Genomic DNA, 19,782 nt, shown 5'->3' with positions numbered 1-19,782 from the left:
TATATTCAAGAGCATAAGGCAGTCCATGTCAAATGGCCAAAGCCTACTTATCCATGTACTTATTCTCCTTAAACAGTAGGTTAAATAGTTATGCCATTGGATAATGAAAATAAATCCTTTTGTACAATTTTAGTGCTGAAACTGCTGTCTTGCATAGGAAGTTGGGTGAGATACAGCAATTATATTTTTTCTCTATGGTTTTCTAAGGTTGAGGTCAGCCGGTTTGCAAATGGCTTTATTCAACACTAACTGAATGATGTGATGAATAAGACTTGGTAGCAACAAAGCATTGGTCAGAATTTATTAACAACAAACCTCACAAATCCATAAAGCTATCAAAATTTTTACTATTGACTTTTTATGTAAAAGTACATTGATCAGGTACAGAGTAATACATACAAGTTTGGATAAGCTCCATGTGAAATGTAAACAGTCATGATTTTATCTAGTTAAAGACTGAACTTCCATATAAGGGCAGGAAAGAATGGTTCTAGCCAGGGAGTAAGTTGAGAAGCATGCATGGTACTTTATTAATTTTTTTATATCTGGTCTGACAAGTAACTTCAACTTCCTCCCAAGGGTTGAACTATTTTTTCTGTGTGGATGGTGGAAGTTTGATCTTTAAGATTCAACTTACAATCCTGTCAAAAATAGAAAAGTGAAATACTTTTTTACATAAAATATTCAAATACTTAAGGACAGTATGAAACAGATTGTAAGAGAACTCAAAGCCCCATTGAAATGTTGCATTCCCCTGATTATAGGGGTGGAGGGAGAATCAGTTGAACCACTGACCATCCATCCCTCAATGTGTGCACACTATTCTATGGCCTTAATGAAGGATATTACGAGAAATAATGATATGCAGTCCACTTAAAGGCTCATTCATTAGCTTGTAGCTATTAGCACAATCTGTTTTATTGATATTGCATATCTTGTCCAAGTGTTTTTATGAAACTGATGAAAACATACCCTTGAAACACTTTTAAAGACATTTTTAATGCATCAAATGTGCGTCACTAGCTGTCCTCTAAAAATGAATCAGTACAAAGCACTGTTTTGACAACATATAAAGTGCTTGTTGAGAATGACAAAGCATAAAGAATGGCATAAAATAAAAACATATCTTTCATAAATCTGGATCTGAATTCAGATCAAATTTAACAATAAATAAAGGTTATGTACATGTTAATGTATGAAATGAAGACAAGAACTGATCTGGGTTCAAATACTTGCTGAAAAGAAATGGAGATTCTCTCAATTGCAAACACAAAAAGCACACTGCAATAGCAGGGTGATGATGTACAAAGAATTGCATCAAAATTTCAAGATAAGTAGATTGGTGCCCAGTTATAAAGGAACATGTACACTTGACTAAAGTCTGTGAGCATGAGTTTAGTTTTATGCTGAAGTAGGGGGGCTAGCACTCATTCATTTACTCTCAAAATCTACTCTGAACTTTGTATTCACCAACCATGCTCTGTTGTTTGAAAACAGAAAAGACATGCAGTTTTCTTGGCCTTTAAGAAAGAGTATATAGTAGCCTTTTACAGGAAAAGAAGTCGAAATTCTCGAATTTGAAACATCAGTTGGTTTTCTATTAAATAAATGCATACTTAACTTCCGTTGCTCAAATTGGTCTAACCAAAAACTTTTACAGCTCGGATAATTTTAAGCTGCTCAGCATGTTGAAGCCATTTGAAAATACATTGGAAAGTGTAAAATCGTGTACTGTTCCCCTATCGACCCTGTGCTCCCATATTCTTTCTGTATAGGAAGCTCGTGTGCAATAAGTGCAACTCCGTCTCCACAGGGTACCCGAGAAACGTCCACAGTGAAAAAAATGTTCTTTTTTTCAACAAACTTCCATAACACCATTTTCTTCATCGGTCCCTTGAACCTTTGACTTTCAGAAGTTCGACTGTACCAGAATAAAAGGCTTCTGACATAAAGTATTAAGGATGTGGATGACAGTAACTAAGCAAAACAATTCAGTTTTTCTGACAAGGCCTTGGCATTATCATTATTCAGAGATGTGAGAAGAATTGGTGATACATCCATACCCATGAGCATCCTTTACCTCTGCTAAATACCTACAGCCCTGGCAAACTTTCTGTAGCAAAAGCTGCAGACTGTAAATACCTACAGCACTGGCAAACCTGTGGACTGAAAATACCCACAGCACTGTGTACAGTCCATAACTATGCCTACCACAGCACTGACTCTGTAGGCATAGTTATGGACTGTACACAAAATGTAGATCTTTACAATATCGGTTTTTATAGCTGCAGCCCAAGGCAGACTAAATCATGATAATCAGAAGCAACATCGCTGCAAACATTTTAAGAAGGTATGACTGCCACATTTTTACAAGCCATTGCGGTTAAAAAAAATAAAAATAATAATACACTCCCAAAAGTAAAGAATACAGAATATGAGGAAATAAATTGATGAAAAAAAAATTACCCTGAAGTAAGAAATAGTTATAAAAACAAGTTTTAATCTAAATAATCAAAATAAAAGAAAGGCTGGTTAAAAAAAAAAGACTAAAAAATTCTAAAAAACGTAAAATTAGATCCGGGATTTGAAGTTTTCAACTGATAGGTGCAGAGATAAACCCAGTTTTTAAAAAAGCTGCCAAAATATGCTGCCCACGATCATAAATTCAAGGTACTGAAGAGTGATGATATTCCAACCCCCACTAGATGGCAGTCTATATTTATGAGTCACAGATTTACAATTCAAGCAACAAGAGAAGAAACTGGTGGAATTGTAAAAGTAAAATAATAATTCTAACAAACCACATCTTACTGGTTTTATCAACTGTCCAACAGAACACAGACAATGTAAACCATGACTAAGCAAGTTTGCATTCAGAACACTTTGTGGCATAGATTACTGCCTTTTGAATAATAAAAAGGTAAATGGTTTAAAATAAATGTGCTGCTCACCAATAACAATATGGCACCACACAGATTGGGAAACAGACAAAATGATGTACTATCTTGATACTTTTCATAGCATCCCCGGTATAAAAGTTCTTTGCTATTTCTCACTAAAGAGGTTGGTTGCTGCTGACAGGTACCTGTATTTAACATGGTTGTGTCCTGAAGTACATGTCAGAGGCTCTAATTAAGCTAGATGCGTAAGGCTTTATGTAAGAAATGTTGGTATGCAAGCTCGTATACACCTGTGCTTTTGAATGGCAGCTCAACATCAGCAAGACAACTAGCTCCGTGAGAAACTCTGTGAAATACAATAAGCTACCCACTGACATCCTTCAGCACTTCCTTCTCAGTCTTAATATGTTTACAAGATATTCATTTTGCAATTACTAGGATTATGGCCTTTCATTGCAGTAGACAGAAAATATGCTGCTATATCTTTGACATGCTCAACTTTTTTCCTCAATAAAAATTTACAAACAAAACTGCTAGGCAAGATTCACAGCTGCTAAATTGGATGCAGTGTCAAAATCTTAGTAATTGTACCTGTTTTACAACTGTACATTTGCCTGTATACATCTTGCAAACATCCCTGAGTGAAACACAAGCAACAGAAGTTCTGCAAGTTTCTCTAAAATATCTGATAAGCTCAAAGACAATCCAACTTACTGCATGGAGTACATCTTAGTTATCAAGACATTAACTGACAAATCACAAGGTGTGTAAATACAACCTTCAAAGAAAGGATTCTCCTGTGAAACCCCAAATCTTTGCATCATTTGACATTGTTATGCCTACAGGAAGATACACATCGAAAATTTCCTGCAATGTGAAGAACCAAGTAAAATCAATGACATTATTATCATACCAAGGATTTAAAATGTATATAAACTGTGAGTTAGAAACAGATCCAGCTACCTTCATAACTGCACTTTTCATTACTCAAGACAAATACTTCACAGCCCACCTTAAAATTCTTTTAAAATTCTTGCCCACAGCATGTTAAATTTAAAAAGATTTAAACTTCTTTAAGTGCTTTTGCCAGCTTTTGAGTGACCAACCTATATGATAGTTACAAAATCATATTATATAAGGCATTTTTGACAAGAATACATCAGTCACACCTAATTTCTAATAATAAGATAAATGGCAAAAGTAAGGCAATGCTGTACCGGAATTTCCAAAAGCCAAGAAGCGAAGAACTGAGTATTTCAACAACAACAAAAATGTGACATTAAATTAGAGCTTTGATTCATTTAAACTACAATTTGCTATTGTTTTTTGAGGTATATAATGGATTTGATGGGTTATAATTATTTAAAGAGAAACATGATTTGATCATTATAAAACATACAATGGAGATTCTAGAAAAGGAAAAATTTATAGGATAAAATTGTGTTCTCTTGGGAGAGAAGTGGGAGTGGCATCCATTTGTCCCTCCTACTTTCTGTTGTTACATGAACAAACTAGATGCCAATAATACAAATTTTATCTGAACTGCAAAAGGAATGTTAATAGTTCAGAAAAACTCATACTGGCAATAGTCTATGTTACTATTGTTATCGTAAAGACACAATTGCATCTGAGCATTACTGTACATACAAAAATTGCAGCAAGAAGACTTAATGTTTAAAGAATCTTAAAGTTTCATCTTACATCATCTGGTGTCAAGCTGCCATCAATATGTGGGACATCCAAAATGAAATTTTGTGTTTGTGTCAGTGGGAAAAATTGTTCTCATTTGCTAGATATGCTTCAATGGCACGCTGACACTCATTGGAAGACCATCGTTCCAACAGCAAGTTGCACTCTGTCTCATTGGTCAGTTCCAGTTTGGTGCGATGATGAGACCGAATCAGCAGCTTTGTACCCTCCAGCACCTGTTAAAGTGAAAATTTATAGTAACCTTCAGAATAATGGAATATCACAACAGGTTTATAAATAAAGCTACTGGGAAAAGCATATCATAAAGAAACATGACACAAGACAATTATAAGAACAGTCTGAACAGTACTAAAATAATTGGTATTACATGTAACTGATGATAAGAAGGATTCAGCTTCCTTCTGTGACCAGCACATCATTAGAAAGGCGTCCAGCATTTTGTCCATAACAGAACATGTACTAGCAAGAGAATTTACTTACCTAAGGTAAACTTTGTGCTAAGCCTGTATGCAGAAGTAACAGGCACTAAAAATTATTTGTACCCTGTGCAGTCTAGCTGCTCAACCACAGTAGAAATGTCAGTTGTATGTTCTGTGCATGTGTGTGTGTGTGCATGTGCATGCATGTGTGATGTCTTAAGCATGGCCTATATGTAAGATTGAATGTTTTTATATTTTCCTTGATGAACCACTTGCTTTATCCTTATCTTGTAGCTAGCGCTTGTTCTATCTATTTTTTTTGCGACTTTTGTAACTTAGCACACTTTCTCAGTTATAACTGCCAACTGGGATTAAACAAAGTCAATCTTTTGAGAACATAGCCTCAACAGATGCCTCCACCCTACCATGACAGCGTAAGTAAGATCCATGTGGACAGACATATATCTCCTGATGTTTAGCAAAAACCATGAGTAGTAATATGAACCATGAAATATATGTACAATGGAAGCACAAGTCCTAAATACAAAACATAATAATTGACGACTTTGGCCAAAATTTATAAGAATATTAGAAATGCATGCATTGATAACACAAACACCCCCTACACTTATGCATGCACATATACATGAAAATGTGCTCTACCACTAAGCATACCTTGGCGGAACAGCTTGCCATGTTCTCGGCCCTTGGTATGACTTCCTGCATAAGAGCAGTGGGCCAGAAGACGTGTGATACCAGTCCTAGCTGATAAGCCTCCATAGCTGTAATGCATCGTCCACCAAATAGCAGTTCATTGGCCTGCAGAGCAAAAGGTCAACATTTCAAAGATCAGAAAATTATCTAAAACCATGAATTCTATGCTAAATTAATGATGGCATTGTTTTAATGACTTGAAATTCACTTATGTTACAAATCATAAAATGTAAAGTAGGAAAGTACAGTTTCTAAACAATACCAACTAAATCTTCAAAGTTCTTCAAAGTCTATAACAAGAGAGATGACAAAAACTCTTCATCCCATAAAATTAAAGGCAATAAAATTTTTTTAATAACAAAGTGCTGACCTTTCTGAGCATAATACTAAACACTGATATTTATAAATCTTAAAATTCAGCAAGCTCTAGTTCTCAGGTATACTCATACAAACAAAACACTAACTGATGCCAGTCCCAAGGCTAATGGAAGGGTGAAAGAGGAACATCCTTCAGGCGTCTGGGAAAGGTTAGAATATGGCAGATGAAAAGAAGCCTTGTCACTAGAGTAGACCACGTCACAAAGGCACAGCAATGCAACTCCTAGCCCCTCAGCTGCCCCACCAACTGCTGCCATGACTGGCTTTGGAAAGGTGATAAATGCTTTAGTAAGCTCCCTGTGAAATAAAAGTACAGATGAAAAGTTTTTAGAACTCTGCAAATGTCACACTGTTTTTTTCTCAGATGTCTTTAGTGCTCTGTCAAGCAGTTTGGCTTTACCAATGCAAGAAGTACATTAGCAGCAATGAACGGAAAACTTACTTAAAATTTCCCACCAATATATTATACAATTCTGTGCACATGACACTAAAAAATAAAAATGTTTGATGCTATTACAGTCTCTCCTTCTACATTTCTAACTTGAAAAGGCCATCATCAGCAAATAAAGCATTTCATGTCACTAAACTTACACACAAAATGAGGAGTTTTTATAAACTATTTGCTCTTCGGCATATTTTGACCACTAAACATGAACATCAAATGAAGATGCAGCATCATTTGTGGAATTCACACTCTTTTCTTCACCTGCTCCATACCTGAGAGCATCAGCCATTTGTCTGGCTGCCACTCGTCTATCCCCTGTCACAAGGAAATGAAGATCAGTGCCAGAGCTGAAAACATTGCCAATGCCACCAAACAGCACAAGACTGCTATCATCATATTTGGCTGTGTTGAGGGCTGCGACAACTTCCTGTACCACCTTTAAGGACACACATGATTTATTGTCAGTGCCATATTCTGAAATCCCAGCAGGCCAAAGCATGGTGCATCTAAAGTATGCTGCCTTTTAGTTAATATTTTCAGACATACTGGCTACACATGAGTAAGTACAATCAGCATTATATCCTCCATATTCTAAGAGATACACTAAGTGTGACAACAGCCCTACATCATCTTCTATTCATTCAACATACAAATATATATGCATGCACAATACAATGCAAACATCTATGCTGTTTAGCTATTCTTGCTGAAACAGCAGTCTTTTCAAGCTAAGCATGAGACATATTCTAGTAAAATCTAGCAAACACCTACACTGGGATTAAAGGCATTCTTCAATGTTGTCTGGGTGTTAAGCCAGATCTGGGTGTAGCGATGGCATTTCTTCACCACAATCTGCTTGTACCGGAAGACACATTCAGTGGCCCGAACACTGATGCGTCTTTCAATGGGTTCTGCTACCTGGATGTTTTCATTGTCCCCTGCATCCCTCCCACTTCCGCAGGTGGTGCTGCTAACACCACTGCCATTTTCTTTCTTCTTACTCCCTTTAGACCGTGGATGTAACTGACTGGGAAGGTCATCTAGAAGAATTTTGTAGGACATGGAGGATGGGCTTAGAGGCCCTGTTGGTGCTGCTTGGTAAGCTGGTACATCCCCAACAAGGCTATCCATGGTGAGAGAGCTGCTGGATGGCATCAGTGCACCACGCAGTGGACTGTGTGCTGCTGCTTTCAAAGGGGTGAAAAATGGAGTTGGTGAAGATGGACGAAGGAGGTGGGCAAAAGGAGCTGTAGAGCAAATAGTGTTTCATCAATAAACTTTCAGTCTTACTCTTTTCAGGAAAGGTATGGAAAAGGAAACAGGGACATTAGAGCTTAAGAGTGGAAACTGCGGTGTAGCAAAGAACAGCATGTAAACAACACACAAATGAATAAACAAATAACACACAAATACAAATCATGGAGAAAGCATAGGTGACTAATTCTCATGGAAGAAACAGAGCTATCAGTGTTCAAGCACCTTTTGCCTTCTAATAATGTATCTATACATAGGCATTCATGACTGCATGAACAACAGCAGCAGCATCCTATAACTAGCACTTGTTTTATGTCTCTTTTGTTTATTTTTGTATCTAAGCACACTTTTCAAGAGTTAACTGAACACTGGGATTATTTAAGTTGGCCATTGTAATTATGAACGCAGCCACAGCAAGATTATGGCAATATTATTGGTACTGTGATGTTTTATACCTGTCTAACAAAGTCCAACAAGTAAATTTCTTCCTATCCAAATCAAAATTTTAAAAAAATACTAATGTATTCAATACGGCAAGATGGTGTTGATTGATAATTTATGATTTATATTAAACCAGGTATTAAAATGTCAAGTGACGTTAGGAGGATGCCAAACGCTACAACCATCAAACAATGACAGAGCAGAAGTCTGACAAAATACGATTACAACAAACGGCGGAAATGTGTGAAAAGGTCGCACAGAACAGTTTAAGGAAATTTCGTTAGAGTCGATATGAGGATATCACACAGGGATAGTGTCTGGTATGCTAACTCTCTGCACCCAAAGACTCAAGCTTTTACGAAGCAGACACGCGTTTTTTCGGAAAAGTAAAACTTCCGATTTTTTGATTTAGCAGATTTTTTTTTTAAAGCAACAATAGAATTTCTCATCATATCGACGCCGTCCTAGCTGTGACTCTTTGAGAATGGTTGCCAGTCTTTAGGTCCGATTACATACATCCCCGCCCCCTTAAAAAAAAATTCCGATTTTTCTAATAAAGCTAGACCAAAGTAAACAAAGGTCGTTGGCTAAAAATGTTAACTCGTAATATACCAGTATCTTCTTTCGAAACTGCAATATTTTCCTACCCACTGAATCAATAATTCTGGAGATAGCGTGAAATGAATATTTATTTTCGAGGATGAAATCATTAAGCGTAAGACCAATGAAAAAAAAAAGTTGAATACCGTAAAGAATAAATGAGGACAACGGAAATCGCTCAGTATAAACATAAAGCATACAAACGACTAACCGTGCTACATTATTACTGTATCTACTGTAAATTCCTTTAGTACTTTTACAATTTTTTGTAAAGAAACGCACGATCACTGACAGACCGTCAGTACGCATGCGCTGATGTTTTTCTAATTAAACACTAATGCGACGAGGAAACTATAGATACCGATATATTGCACATTTTTCGCTGTAAACAACCAGCATTTCCTTGTAAAGAAGGCTCGCAGTTGACTATAAGGTGTGGCACATTTGGATCTGATCTCATTTTTAAGGTCTGGTGGGCGGGGCATTATCGCGAACTTCATTTCTTGGAAAGAAGAACGGAAAAAGTGTTTACGCGCATCTTCCCTAATGCCGCACCAACCGTTTCATCTTTTCCGCTCTTTGGTCTGCACACTGATGATATATTTTACCTAGGAAGATGGCTCTTAACCGCCGTCACCGTTGTTAGCGACCAAAATCGATTTGTTTGTCCCGAATGTCCGGCAGTATTCAGCCCTACTTGACTGAACATACACGCAACAACAAAAGTCCTGGTGATTGTTTTGTAAGATCGAATTTTGCGAGACCTACAGTTTGATAAAGTACTGTCCATTATAACTATAGACAAAAATTGTATTACGAAACAGTATATCTGTATAAACAGTACGACTTGTAAAAAAACGTTTTAACTCTTTTGACTCCTCTCTATTATCCTATTTCCGTTTCTCTCGCATGCATTTCGATATTGATAGTGTGTATTTGCGTTTAATTGTCCAACGGAAGACTAAAGAGAAAATTCTACTCCATCATCAAAAAAATTGCAATACAAATTCTTACAATCAAGCTTCTAACAACGAGAAACTAGCCACTGGCAAGCAGTATTGTAATTTCTAAAGCCCAGCTCGTCCACGGGAAGATTTTACATTCTTTGCCTCCTAGAGAAACGGATTGGGGTCCACTGAATTTTATTAACTGTATTTATAATTGTAGATTAGTTTAATCCTCTTCAATGTATTAGTAAAAAAAACAAAAGTGAGAAATTGGTTTATTGTTTTTTTTCCAACAGAAGCAAGTTAAGTCACTAAAGTCTGGCAAAATGTGAAAATCACAAAAGAAATCAACCCCCAAAATAAGCCTGTCATTAAAATGAAGATGTACACTCATGAAGCATTACATAATATTTGTAATGGGAAAACTGAGAATCTGATTGACCCACAGTTGTTGAAAGCTTACCTTGCTTCTGTTTGCTCTTAGGCTTCTTGAAGTCCAGCAGTGACATCCTTTTTCTTGAATTTTTGCTGGGAAGCAGTGAGCTTCCAAATGTTTGCGAAGCTTTTTTTGAGAGTTTCTTCACACTCTGTTTGTCACTCAAGGATTTTTTCTGTTTTTGATGTTTCTTATGCTCACTCTCTTTATGCCCAGATTCTGGCTCATTAAGTGAGTACAAAATACTGTCATCATCACTATCAAACTCATCTTCACTGAATGTACTATTGTTATTATCTGTTATATGTTTGGATTTCTGGAGTGTTTTATATGCTGGTATTTTCTCCTTTGAATATAATGTTTGCGCTATCCTCTCTGTATTGTCAACACTTGGTGTCATCTCATTCACAGCATTATCAACAACAAAATTAGCTAGATTGTCAGTGCTATAATTGTTCACTTTCTTTTTTGATTTGGAATATTTTTTTGCAAGACTTCCTGTCTTTCGAATTTGCAGTTTTTGTTTCTTTTCTTTTGTGTCATCCTTTTTACCAGGACTTCCAACTTCTAACTGTCGTTTCAATGGTGAAAAAATTTTCTTTTTCTTCTTGTAAGAAGAATGGAGCTGCCCCTCTCTCTTTGTGGCAGTCTTTTTCTCAGTTATTGAAGGTGTTTTCTTTGACAATGATATTGTAGTGTTCTTTTTACGATCATCCATTTGTTTCAGCGTTTTGCTTTGTTTTGTCAATGGTGCCACTATGCCAAGTTTTTTGGGCTTAGCTTTAAGTTCTTTAATCTTATGACTTTTGTTCTTGGTAGAGTTTCTAATTGTTGTAGAACTATTAGAAAGCCGTGCAATACTGGATTTGTTGGACAGTTCCCTGCTCTTCTTTAGAAGTTTTGCAGCTACCGAAGATGACTTTATGCATTTTTGTCTCCTTTCAAAATCAATAAATGCCATATAACATGTTTTGAGATTAGTTGCTGGTTCCCATGTATCATATTCTGGTCCAAAATTTTTCCATCGAACTAGATACATTACTTTCTTATTTTCCACTTTTTTCTTCACGAGCTTTTCAACCTGAAAAAAAATGTGATGTTTTATTAATTATACAATAAACTATCTAAACAAAATGTCGTGATCATATAGGAAAAATTTTATTCATTCAGTCAGAGAAAAAAATTGTAACTTAAAGCACAGGAGACATTTCCATCATTGTTAGGGACTTTGACGTCTTCGACCATTCAAGCATCAGTGTCGTTCATAGAAAACATTCTGAATTACATGTAGTACGAAAAAATGATTAAATAAATATTGATTGGCCCCAGAAATTTGACCTGCTAAAGGCAAGTCAGAGTGCAAAAAGAAAGGCATGGGCGTTCCATTGTTGGGACCCGTCTAAAATCCTTGCTCTTTGACGATGATTACCAGGGTCGATCACCGCTGCGATGGCGCGGCAACCGCAATGCAAACCTGTAGTGCAAGCGGTCGTCTGCTTCAGTCAAACAAAGGATCGCACTCGGTGGCTGCTTAAAAAGAACTGGGAATCTACTAAATAAAAGAACTCGAGTTCTCTAAATTATAAATAAAGAAAAGTAGTTATCATGACAGTAGTTAGGATGATGAAAAACGTTTACCTCATAGTATTTTGTGTCCGCCATTGTACGATACCTGTATGGGAGGTAACTGACACAAAGTACTTCCGGTTGAAAGGTTATCAAGAATGATGCTACTTCGAACTGTTCGTCGGGCGACTTTTTTCAGAAGGTGAAAAGTAATTTTTTCTGCAAAATAATTAATAAATGCAACCTAAGAAATAGTTGTAATGACTAACATGTATCACGCGAATAATCTGGAAAAATAGCAAAGGACCGAAGTTGTTGAAGTATCCTGGAACTTTGCAGTGGACGTCTGCTAGTGTTCTTGATTCGATGGACTTTGAACAGCCCACGCCAAAGTGTTTGTAATGTTTCTCGCTATGGGTTGAGATGCACACTGATTGCCATTATTTATTTTTTTTTAATTAAACAGAGAAGTTGGTGCTCAACTGTGTGAATTCCACCAGAGCGTATTGTACAGAATGCCAGCTCATGATGAAGCATTTGAAGCGGCCAAAAATAGGCTTAACACGCTGAAAGAAGAACCAGGAAACGATGTTAAGCTGCAGATTTACGCATTGTTCAAGCAGGTTTGTTGGACTTCACCAACACGCAGAGAGGGCACAATACTTTTTCTACTATTTCTTACCTAAAACCTCTAACAATCATGTTATGTGTTCAGTTCTCATACATTTATACATAGTCAAAATGTTTCATGTGTTATTGTCATCTCAAAGCAGTACTTTTAGTCACATTAGATGCTACATTCTCTTACCACGTTTAAAGTCCAAACTTAAGATGCATTTTTTCAGAACAGACTTCTCTGCAACCCTGTCCTGACCATGAACATGAATAATGTGTCAGTATTTACTTTGTGTGTATGTTGTAGAAGTGAGTGGGTCTGTTACATGTGAATATGGGTGCATGGTTGTTAGTATTCCATTTATGTGGATAGGTCTGTCTATATCACTTCTGTAAAGCACTCTGAGCAAATCATTGGAAAAGGGCTATAAAAATGTTTATTATTATTACTTTACTTTTCTTACCCGTTTTGATATCAGGCATCTAAAGGAAAGTGTGATGCTCCAAAGCCCGGGGCATTTGATTTTGTCGGTAAGGCTAAGTGGGAAGCTTGGAATGCACTTGCCAGTATGTCACAGGTAGGATAACTGTCATGCCCATCTGTATATCTCTTACCAAGCTCTGTTTCCCCTTATTTCTTTCATTCTTTTTCTCCTTTCTCTCACACACATGTTGTTCAGTGTGGATAGATGGGTTGTTATTATATATGCTTGTATGCAAGTTTGCATATTCAAGCATGTGACAGTCAGTGGAAATATTAATTTTTTTTAAGATCAATCACATTTTACTTACCAAATTTTTGGATATCATAAAAATCTATAAATTTATTTATAAATTATGTAGTATCTGTTCTCATTATGTATTAAACTAGTTTGCAACACTTTCAAAGTGGAATTTATAATACTTTTCTGTGATGCAGAATTTTATTTCATGCTTACTTCTTAGGATGATGCCCAGCAAAAATATATTCAGCTCATCAATAAACTGACTGCAGCAGAAGATGTGACTCCAAATCCACAGGGAGCTAATGCAGACAAATATCCAGGTCTTCAAATCACAAAAGATAATAAAGCTCTCCGTATCTTACTGAACAGGCCAGATAAAAAAAATGCTCTGACCTGGCAGGTGGGACTGTATTTTGAAGACTTGGGGTGGGCTTCTTTAGAGTTGATATCTTTCTTCATAGCCATAAAATGGCCTGACTTTTTTAGAAACTAGTATTTTATAGAAAGAAAATAATAAATGTTGATGCAGCCCATCCCTGATCTTGACTGAATATTTTTGTGCCTTTTTCTTTCTAGTTGTCCATGTGATCTTTTTTGTAAGTTCAATTGCTGTAGAATAGGCTTTAAATATGATAAAAGTGTAATTAATATAAATATTATATACTTTTCTGTGTGGATAAAATTATGCACACATGCTTGTTTGAGTATACTTAGTTTTGCACAAATAATTTGTGTACATATTAGTGAAAAAGTTGAGGTATTTTCTTATGTAAAGTAAGTAACATTGAGGATTGTTACAATTTACACCACATGTTATTGCTGGTATTAACTTGCATTTTGCAGATGTATGACAATATAGCTGAGACTCTGAAAGAAGCTGCAGACGATAAGAATATTGCAGTAGCTGTTATTACAGGTAATGTTAGCATCTTAAGTTTAGCCAAAATTGGGAGATCATTTTTCAAATAGTTCTCTTTGCTTTGAAATGTGGAAGATAAGAGATAGCAGTTTAGCAATTTCTCTACTGGTACAATGCAACAATTTTTTTTGTGGCAAATGACATTTAAAATGTTGATCTTGAGCTGTTTCAGCTATTGGTTTATTCAAAGGCCATGTAACCACTGATTTAGGCAAATTAGTTTATGAACATACCTTTGTTGGGAGTACTATAGGCTTCAAAAACAATTTATACAAATGCATAGGTATATAGTCATTCAGTTTAAAAGATATATATATACCAGGGCTTCTGTTAAGGCTAAATTCTTTGGGGTCCCAGGGACCCCTTCTTCAGATTTTTAAGGGGTCCCTGTTCTTCGTCCAAATTTGAAGGGGACCCCACTGACGAAAATTGAAGGGGTCCTCCGAACTTTTAATGCGTACTGTACGCAATTTTTTGTGTAAGCAGAAGCCCTGTATACTATCCAAATTATGCCACTCGAAAGACCACTTTTAGCATTTGGCTGGAGTTTATTCATGTGAAGGACACAAGCTCACTCCTGTTGCTAACATGAAGACATTCGTTGACAGTGGCTAGAGAATACAATTTATATCAGTCTAGTCAATGTGGTCTCACGTTTTGGCCAACATGTATTAGAATCAGTCATTTGATATCATATGGGACTTTTATTCTGGGCTTTTTTGTTGTTTTATTTTATTCATTTTTTTGGATTTGTTTGGGTTTTTCATTGGTTGAAATAACATGTTTCTTTTACTTCGTGTTGTAGATCATAAGATCTTTATTGTTTGTGTATTGTTTCTTTATGTTACCTTTGAAATATGTATGCCAGTATTAGTAATTCTAATTTGACATTAATACTTGCGTACAGGGGATACATTTACTACATTTGAGATGGGTGTGGGGGGATCATTTCTATTTTTTACTAGGTGCGGGTGACTACTATTGTAGCGGTAATGACCTTGCAAATTTTACAAATGTGACACCTGAGCAGGTTCCAGAAATGGCTCGAAAAGGAAAAGTTGTTCTTCAGTAAGTAAATGATTATTCTTTTTTAAAAAAAAATAAAGTTGTTGTTTATTTCTTCACAGCTTATTTGATTGAATATTTCACGAAAGACACAATGAGGAAAATCTCTTATGTCCATGTCATTTCTCTATGGGAATTGTGAAAAGTCAGTTATTCATGCCTTCCAGATTTTGGAACTACAGAGTATTATTGGGATGAGACGTCAGTATTCACATTTAAATCAGGATGACAAATCACAGCTTGTAACATCTGTGTGTATACTCCATCATTGTGGGGAGGGCAACAATTTATACAATTCATTAGTAGGAGGGTTTTATGAGAAAATGCATGCACAGCTTCATAGACCAACCTGGATGGTTTGCGTTTTTTGCAGATATCGGTAGATATAGGCAATATAAATCTAACCTGTAAATTTCAGTATCCCAAACCGATCCGTTAATTACCCGCTACCAAAGCACGCGATGTGCACCTGCTATTAACGAGCGCTGCTAACGGTGTATTACGTCATGTTGGTACACCATAGACAACATTGCCAGCAGTCAATACCAATCAGAGTGACAGTTCGGGTTATTCAGACGTTGAAAGTCTTATTTCTTGTGCTAAAGTAGCAGTTTTTCAGGACCAGGAGAAATCGTAACGGATAATTAAGCGGATGGATATTGGAGGCTGAAAATTACAGGTTAGTTTTATATCGCCTATATTTACTGATATCCGAAAAAAAGAACGCAAACTGTCCAGGTTGGTTTTTAAGGAAACACTGTTTAAAAAAAATAGGTTACAATAATGGGCCAGATCAACAGACTGGATAGATTCATGGCTAGTCTAATGCTTTTGAATTGTGTCAAAAACTGTCTCCTGTTATTAAGTTTTAACCAACCCTACAGATTTTACTATGTTAGTCATGTCATTTTTTAAAATTTGTGATACATTAATATGTTTTTAAGAATCTTAATTGACTTCATGAACTGTAACATTAGCAATTTTAAATGCAAATCTTTATAAAAAATTCTGTCTATTGTTTTCTGTTAAACAGTTGCAAAATCTTATTTATATCATCATAAAACGTTATATATCTATTCTGTTGTCATTGACGTGAGAAGTTGTATAAATATATTTTGTAAACGTTTAATTTAACAAAAATGTTCATCTTCTTTTTATAGGAATTATGTAAAGTCCTTCATTGACTTTCCTAAACCGCTTATAGCCTTGGTAAATGGACCTGCAGTTGGTATATCTGTTACTGTGTTAGGATTATTTGATGCAGTGTACTGCACAGACAGGGTGAGCATCTTCTTGAAGGGATTTTTTTTTCATACTTTGAATATTATCCACACTGACATTTCCATCATTTATGTAAACAACAACAAAAAATGTGTGATTTTCTGTCGGCAAAATAAATTTTTGTTTTCTATTGCTTGAAGACATTTATCTACTTTTATTTTTCTAAATAGCATGAAATATTGTCGACAGGATATTATCAAAAGTCTTTAGAATTGCTATACAGAAAAAAAAAATGAATGCAAAAGCGTTAGAAGAAAATTTGTAAACAACCCATGAAAAAGCCGTTAATGGGAAAGTTGTTTAGTTTTAAAACGAATACGCATATGTAATGTTTACTATTTTGGGTTGTTGTTTCGCTACTTTTTGAGCAGGCAACATTCCACACACCCTTTTCTCAGCTAGGCCAGTCTCCAGAGGGCTGCTCATCATACATTTTCCCCAAAATAATGGGACAGGCAAAGGTAAGATTCAAGTTTATATTGATTTCATTTGTTGATGCGTGAAAGTTTGAAAGCTTTAAGTTATGAAGTCCTTGCTAAAAATAGTGCAACTCTGAGAGGACTCTGGATGCCCTAGGGCCTAGGTTATAGATGCCAAGATATGCAACCCATAGACAAGGAGGTAAGGAAGCTCGCAAAGTAGGTGATTGTGGGTGGTTATGAATAGTGTTAAAAATCTTCAGTAACCTTTACTCTGACCCAAACCCAAGTCTGAACTCAAACGTTAATCCTTGGCCCGTTGACCGGTTTTTGGAAAAAGTGTCATTGCATCAACAGGCCTCCCATAGCACCAATGATTCCACCAAGCACTTTCGTGATTAAACGATTGAGTTGTGAGTACGGTTTTCCTATCCAGTCCCTGTGCTGTCATGTTTGTTGTGTGGGGTGACATCACTGAAGTATACAGAAGGAAGGTTACACGTTTTCACCGTTGTTCGTGATGCAGGCAGGAGAGCTGCTATTTTTCAACAAGAAGATCACCGCGCAAGAGGCTGAGGAGCGGAACCTAGTAACGAGGGTGTTTCCGGAAAATGTTTTCAAGAAAGAGACAGACGCTTTGGTGGCCTACTACAGCACTCTGCCTCCAAAGGTGTGTCTTTACCTGTGTGCTCTAAGTGAGCACAAATGGAGAATAGATGTGCCTGTGTGCGTGCGTGCGTGCGCGCGCGTATGTCTTTTGTGGGCTGCAATTACACCTCACATGACCTTGCTAAAAACAAATAGCTACAGTTTGAATGACGACTGAAGAATCTCTTCTTCCTTGCTTTCTCTAATTTCTTTTTCTTACTGTCGCAGAGTCTGGAGTTCTCCAAGATACTGACGCGCTTCGCGGAGCGTGAGGTGCTGCACCGTGTTAACGAGGCGGAGTGTGATCGGCTTGTTGAGCGCTGGCAGTCTGAAGACTGCATTAACGCCATCATGTCCTTCTTCTCCAGAAAATCCAACCTCTGATCAAATTTTCCTACCATACTTCATTCTCTTTTTTTAAAAATAATTACCCTTTCATGCTGCAAGCGAAAAGGGAGTAATTTTTTTTTTTGGGGGGGAGGGTTTACAAAATGATGACTTTGGCAAGTGATTGACATGGTATGTTAAGTCAAGAGCAGCATAACTTACATTGTTACCACTGTGATAAATTAGACTTTCGCTGGCGTTTTCTTCGGTGTTTTGATTCTGCGGTGCAGATTCTTATCAGGGATCTCGTATCATTACAAATTATGAAAGCTTTTCATTAAATTTATTTTAAGTTTTTGTTTGTTTTGTTTTCACCGTAAAAATTATTTAGTAAAACTTTGTAAGGGCGAGGTGATATTTGTAGATTAAAAAGGAAAGATGTTCTTGTTCTGTTGATATTATCTGTCGTCAGAGAACGTCATTTGTTCTTGTGTCTGCCGACGCACACATTGACGACTGCACGCTTCTCGACTAAAGCTCGTTTGCTGGAGGTAGGTCTGCGGTCATGATCTGACCTGACATATTGAGCGTTAAGGCACTCCTCCGTATTAAGTACACTTTAATAATGAGATCGGAATTTGAAAGGCAATAATAAAACCGCTATGAAAATGGCCGCTTCTCACTTTCAATGGTCACGTATACAACTTATTTTAAAGTCACTGCAAAAGAAGTATTTCAAAGATGTTATTCAGACAGATAAATGACATTCGGAGGCAGTTGCTATGAAAAAATAAAAACCTTTAAATTCCTTTTCTTCATACTATTTTGAATTATAACCTTTTTCGCTGTACTTTTTTTTTCAAAAGAGTAGTAAACTTTTTCTTGTTCTTTCTTAGAAACAAACCGTTTTATAAAATATACAGATCTCGATGACGCATTTTTTAAAAAAAAATCTGACTTTGTAAAACATATATACATCTGGTGCGGAAATTCTATAATTGTTATCTTTCTTTAAACCCCGAGGCAGCTCAGATTTCTATGTTCGTGTCTTCATGCACGTGCGGATGTATAAGGATGATGTTGTTATTTTTATCTGCATCACAAAAAGTATTAGGAAATAACACTTTGCCTGTGTAAAAATCGAGACGGAAGGTATTTTGTACATTGTCTTCAAATTACAGCCGTCAATTGCTTGCTAAGAACACTCCTTTCAGCTGAAATTTTTCCAGAGTAGCCCACAACACATTACAGTGTTCCCTCGCTACTTCGCGGTTCATCTATCGCGGATTCACTACTTCGCGGTTTTTTTGAGTGAAGTATCGATCGATATTTTCGCGCTGGGAATTATCGTTCTACAAAATACCATAGATACTTCAACAGGAAAAAAACGAAAAATGTAGCTATATTAGTATTTCTATTAAAATACCATGGTTATTTTGTAGATAGAAAGAAAAAAATAATTGTGTAACAGAAATCCATTGCTATGCGTAAGCGACGAGCCATAATTGTTATCTCCCATCTCGCAGCCAGTTAGCATCAGTTGTTTGGGTTTCTCTGAGTACAGTTATAATTTTTTTTACACTAATTTGTTATTGTACTGTATTAATACCATGATTAATATATTACTTTACACTCACATGGTATTGTTTTACATGTATATATTATTATTGCATGTATGTCCCTATTTCGCGGAAATTCGTTTATCGCGACTGATCATAGCATCTATCCCCCGCGATAAACGAGGGAACACTGTATCTCGTTGCTTTCAGAAAGGTGATGCCACGAAAGTTCCCAAAGTTTCTAATCTGACGAGTGCAGAAGTGCCTGTAAAAATCATTCCATGGGCAAAGTTAGGGCATTTTCCCACTTTCTTGCTTACTGTGCCAAAAGTTGAAAACTGATTGGGTTCTTCCTGCGTTTACTTCGATCTGGCTGCAATGACACCCTAGCTGTCGTTCTTCAATTAAGCAAAG

General features: G+C 36.4%; 2 protein-coding genes across 3 annotated transcripts; one reads left to right on the top strand and one right to left on the bottom strand.

The window, feature by feature from the left end:
- Positions 1–287: 287 nt before the first annotated feature.
- On the bottom strand, positions 288–11,952 carry LOC112576554 (chromodomain Y-like protein 2). 2 transcript variants are annotated; one of them, XR_003101865.1, is made up of 8 exons: positions 11,883–11,952; positions 10,272–11,325; positions 7,338–7,813; positions 6,839–7,002; positions 6,208–6,418; positions 5,705–5,848; positions 4,602–4,825; positions 288–3,767 (listed from the first exon to the last, which is right to left on the bottom strand). XR_003101865.1 is itself a non-coding variant. In XM_025259101.1 (7 exons), exons 1-7 carry the CDS (start codon positions 11,904–11,906, stop codon positions 4,664–4,666), a joined length of 2,235 nt encoding a protein of 744 aa, XP_025114886.1. In that variant the 5' UTR covers positions 11,907–11,952; the 3' UTR covers positions 288–4,663. The 2 variants fall into 2 exon arrangements, 1 of the variants encoding a protein (XP_025114886.1); XM_025259101.1 differs by having other exon boundaries at positions 288–4,825.
- LOC112576557 (enoyl-CoA delta isomerase 2, mitochondrial-like) lies at positions 11,878–18,252 on the top strand. Its single transcript, XM_025259107.1, has 10 exons — positions 11,878–12,012; positions 12,277–12,433; positions 12,905–13,003; positions 13,371–13,550; positions 13,994–14,066; positions 15,035–15,137; positions 16,295–16,415; positions 16,787–16,876; positions 17,361–17,504; positions 17,711–18,252. The coding sequence occupies exons 1-10, from the start codon at positions 11,969–11,971 to the stop codon at positions 17,864–17,866; spliced, it is 1,167 nt and encodes a 388-aa protein (XP_025114892.1). The 5' UTR covers positions 11,878–11,968; the 3' UTR covers positions 17,867–18,252.
- The last annotated feature ends 1,530 nt before the right edge of the window (positions 18,253–19,782 follow it).

This window comes from Pomacea canaliculata, linkage group LG12, assembly GCF_003073045.1.
Source record: "Pomacea canaliculata isolate SZHN2017 linkage group LG12, ASM307304v1, whole genome shotgun sequence".
NCBI lineage: Eukaryota > Metazoa > Mollusca > Gastropoda > Architaenioglossa > Ampullariidae > Pomacea > Pomacea canaliculata.
This window is presented reverse-complemented; position numbering and strand designations above follow the sequence as displayed.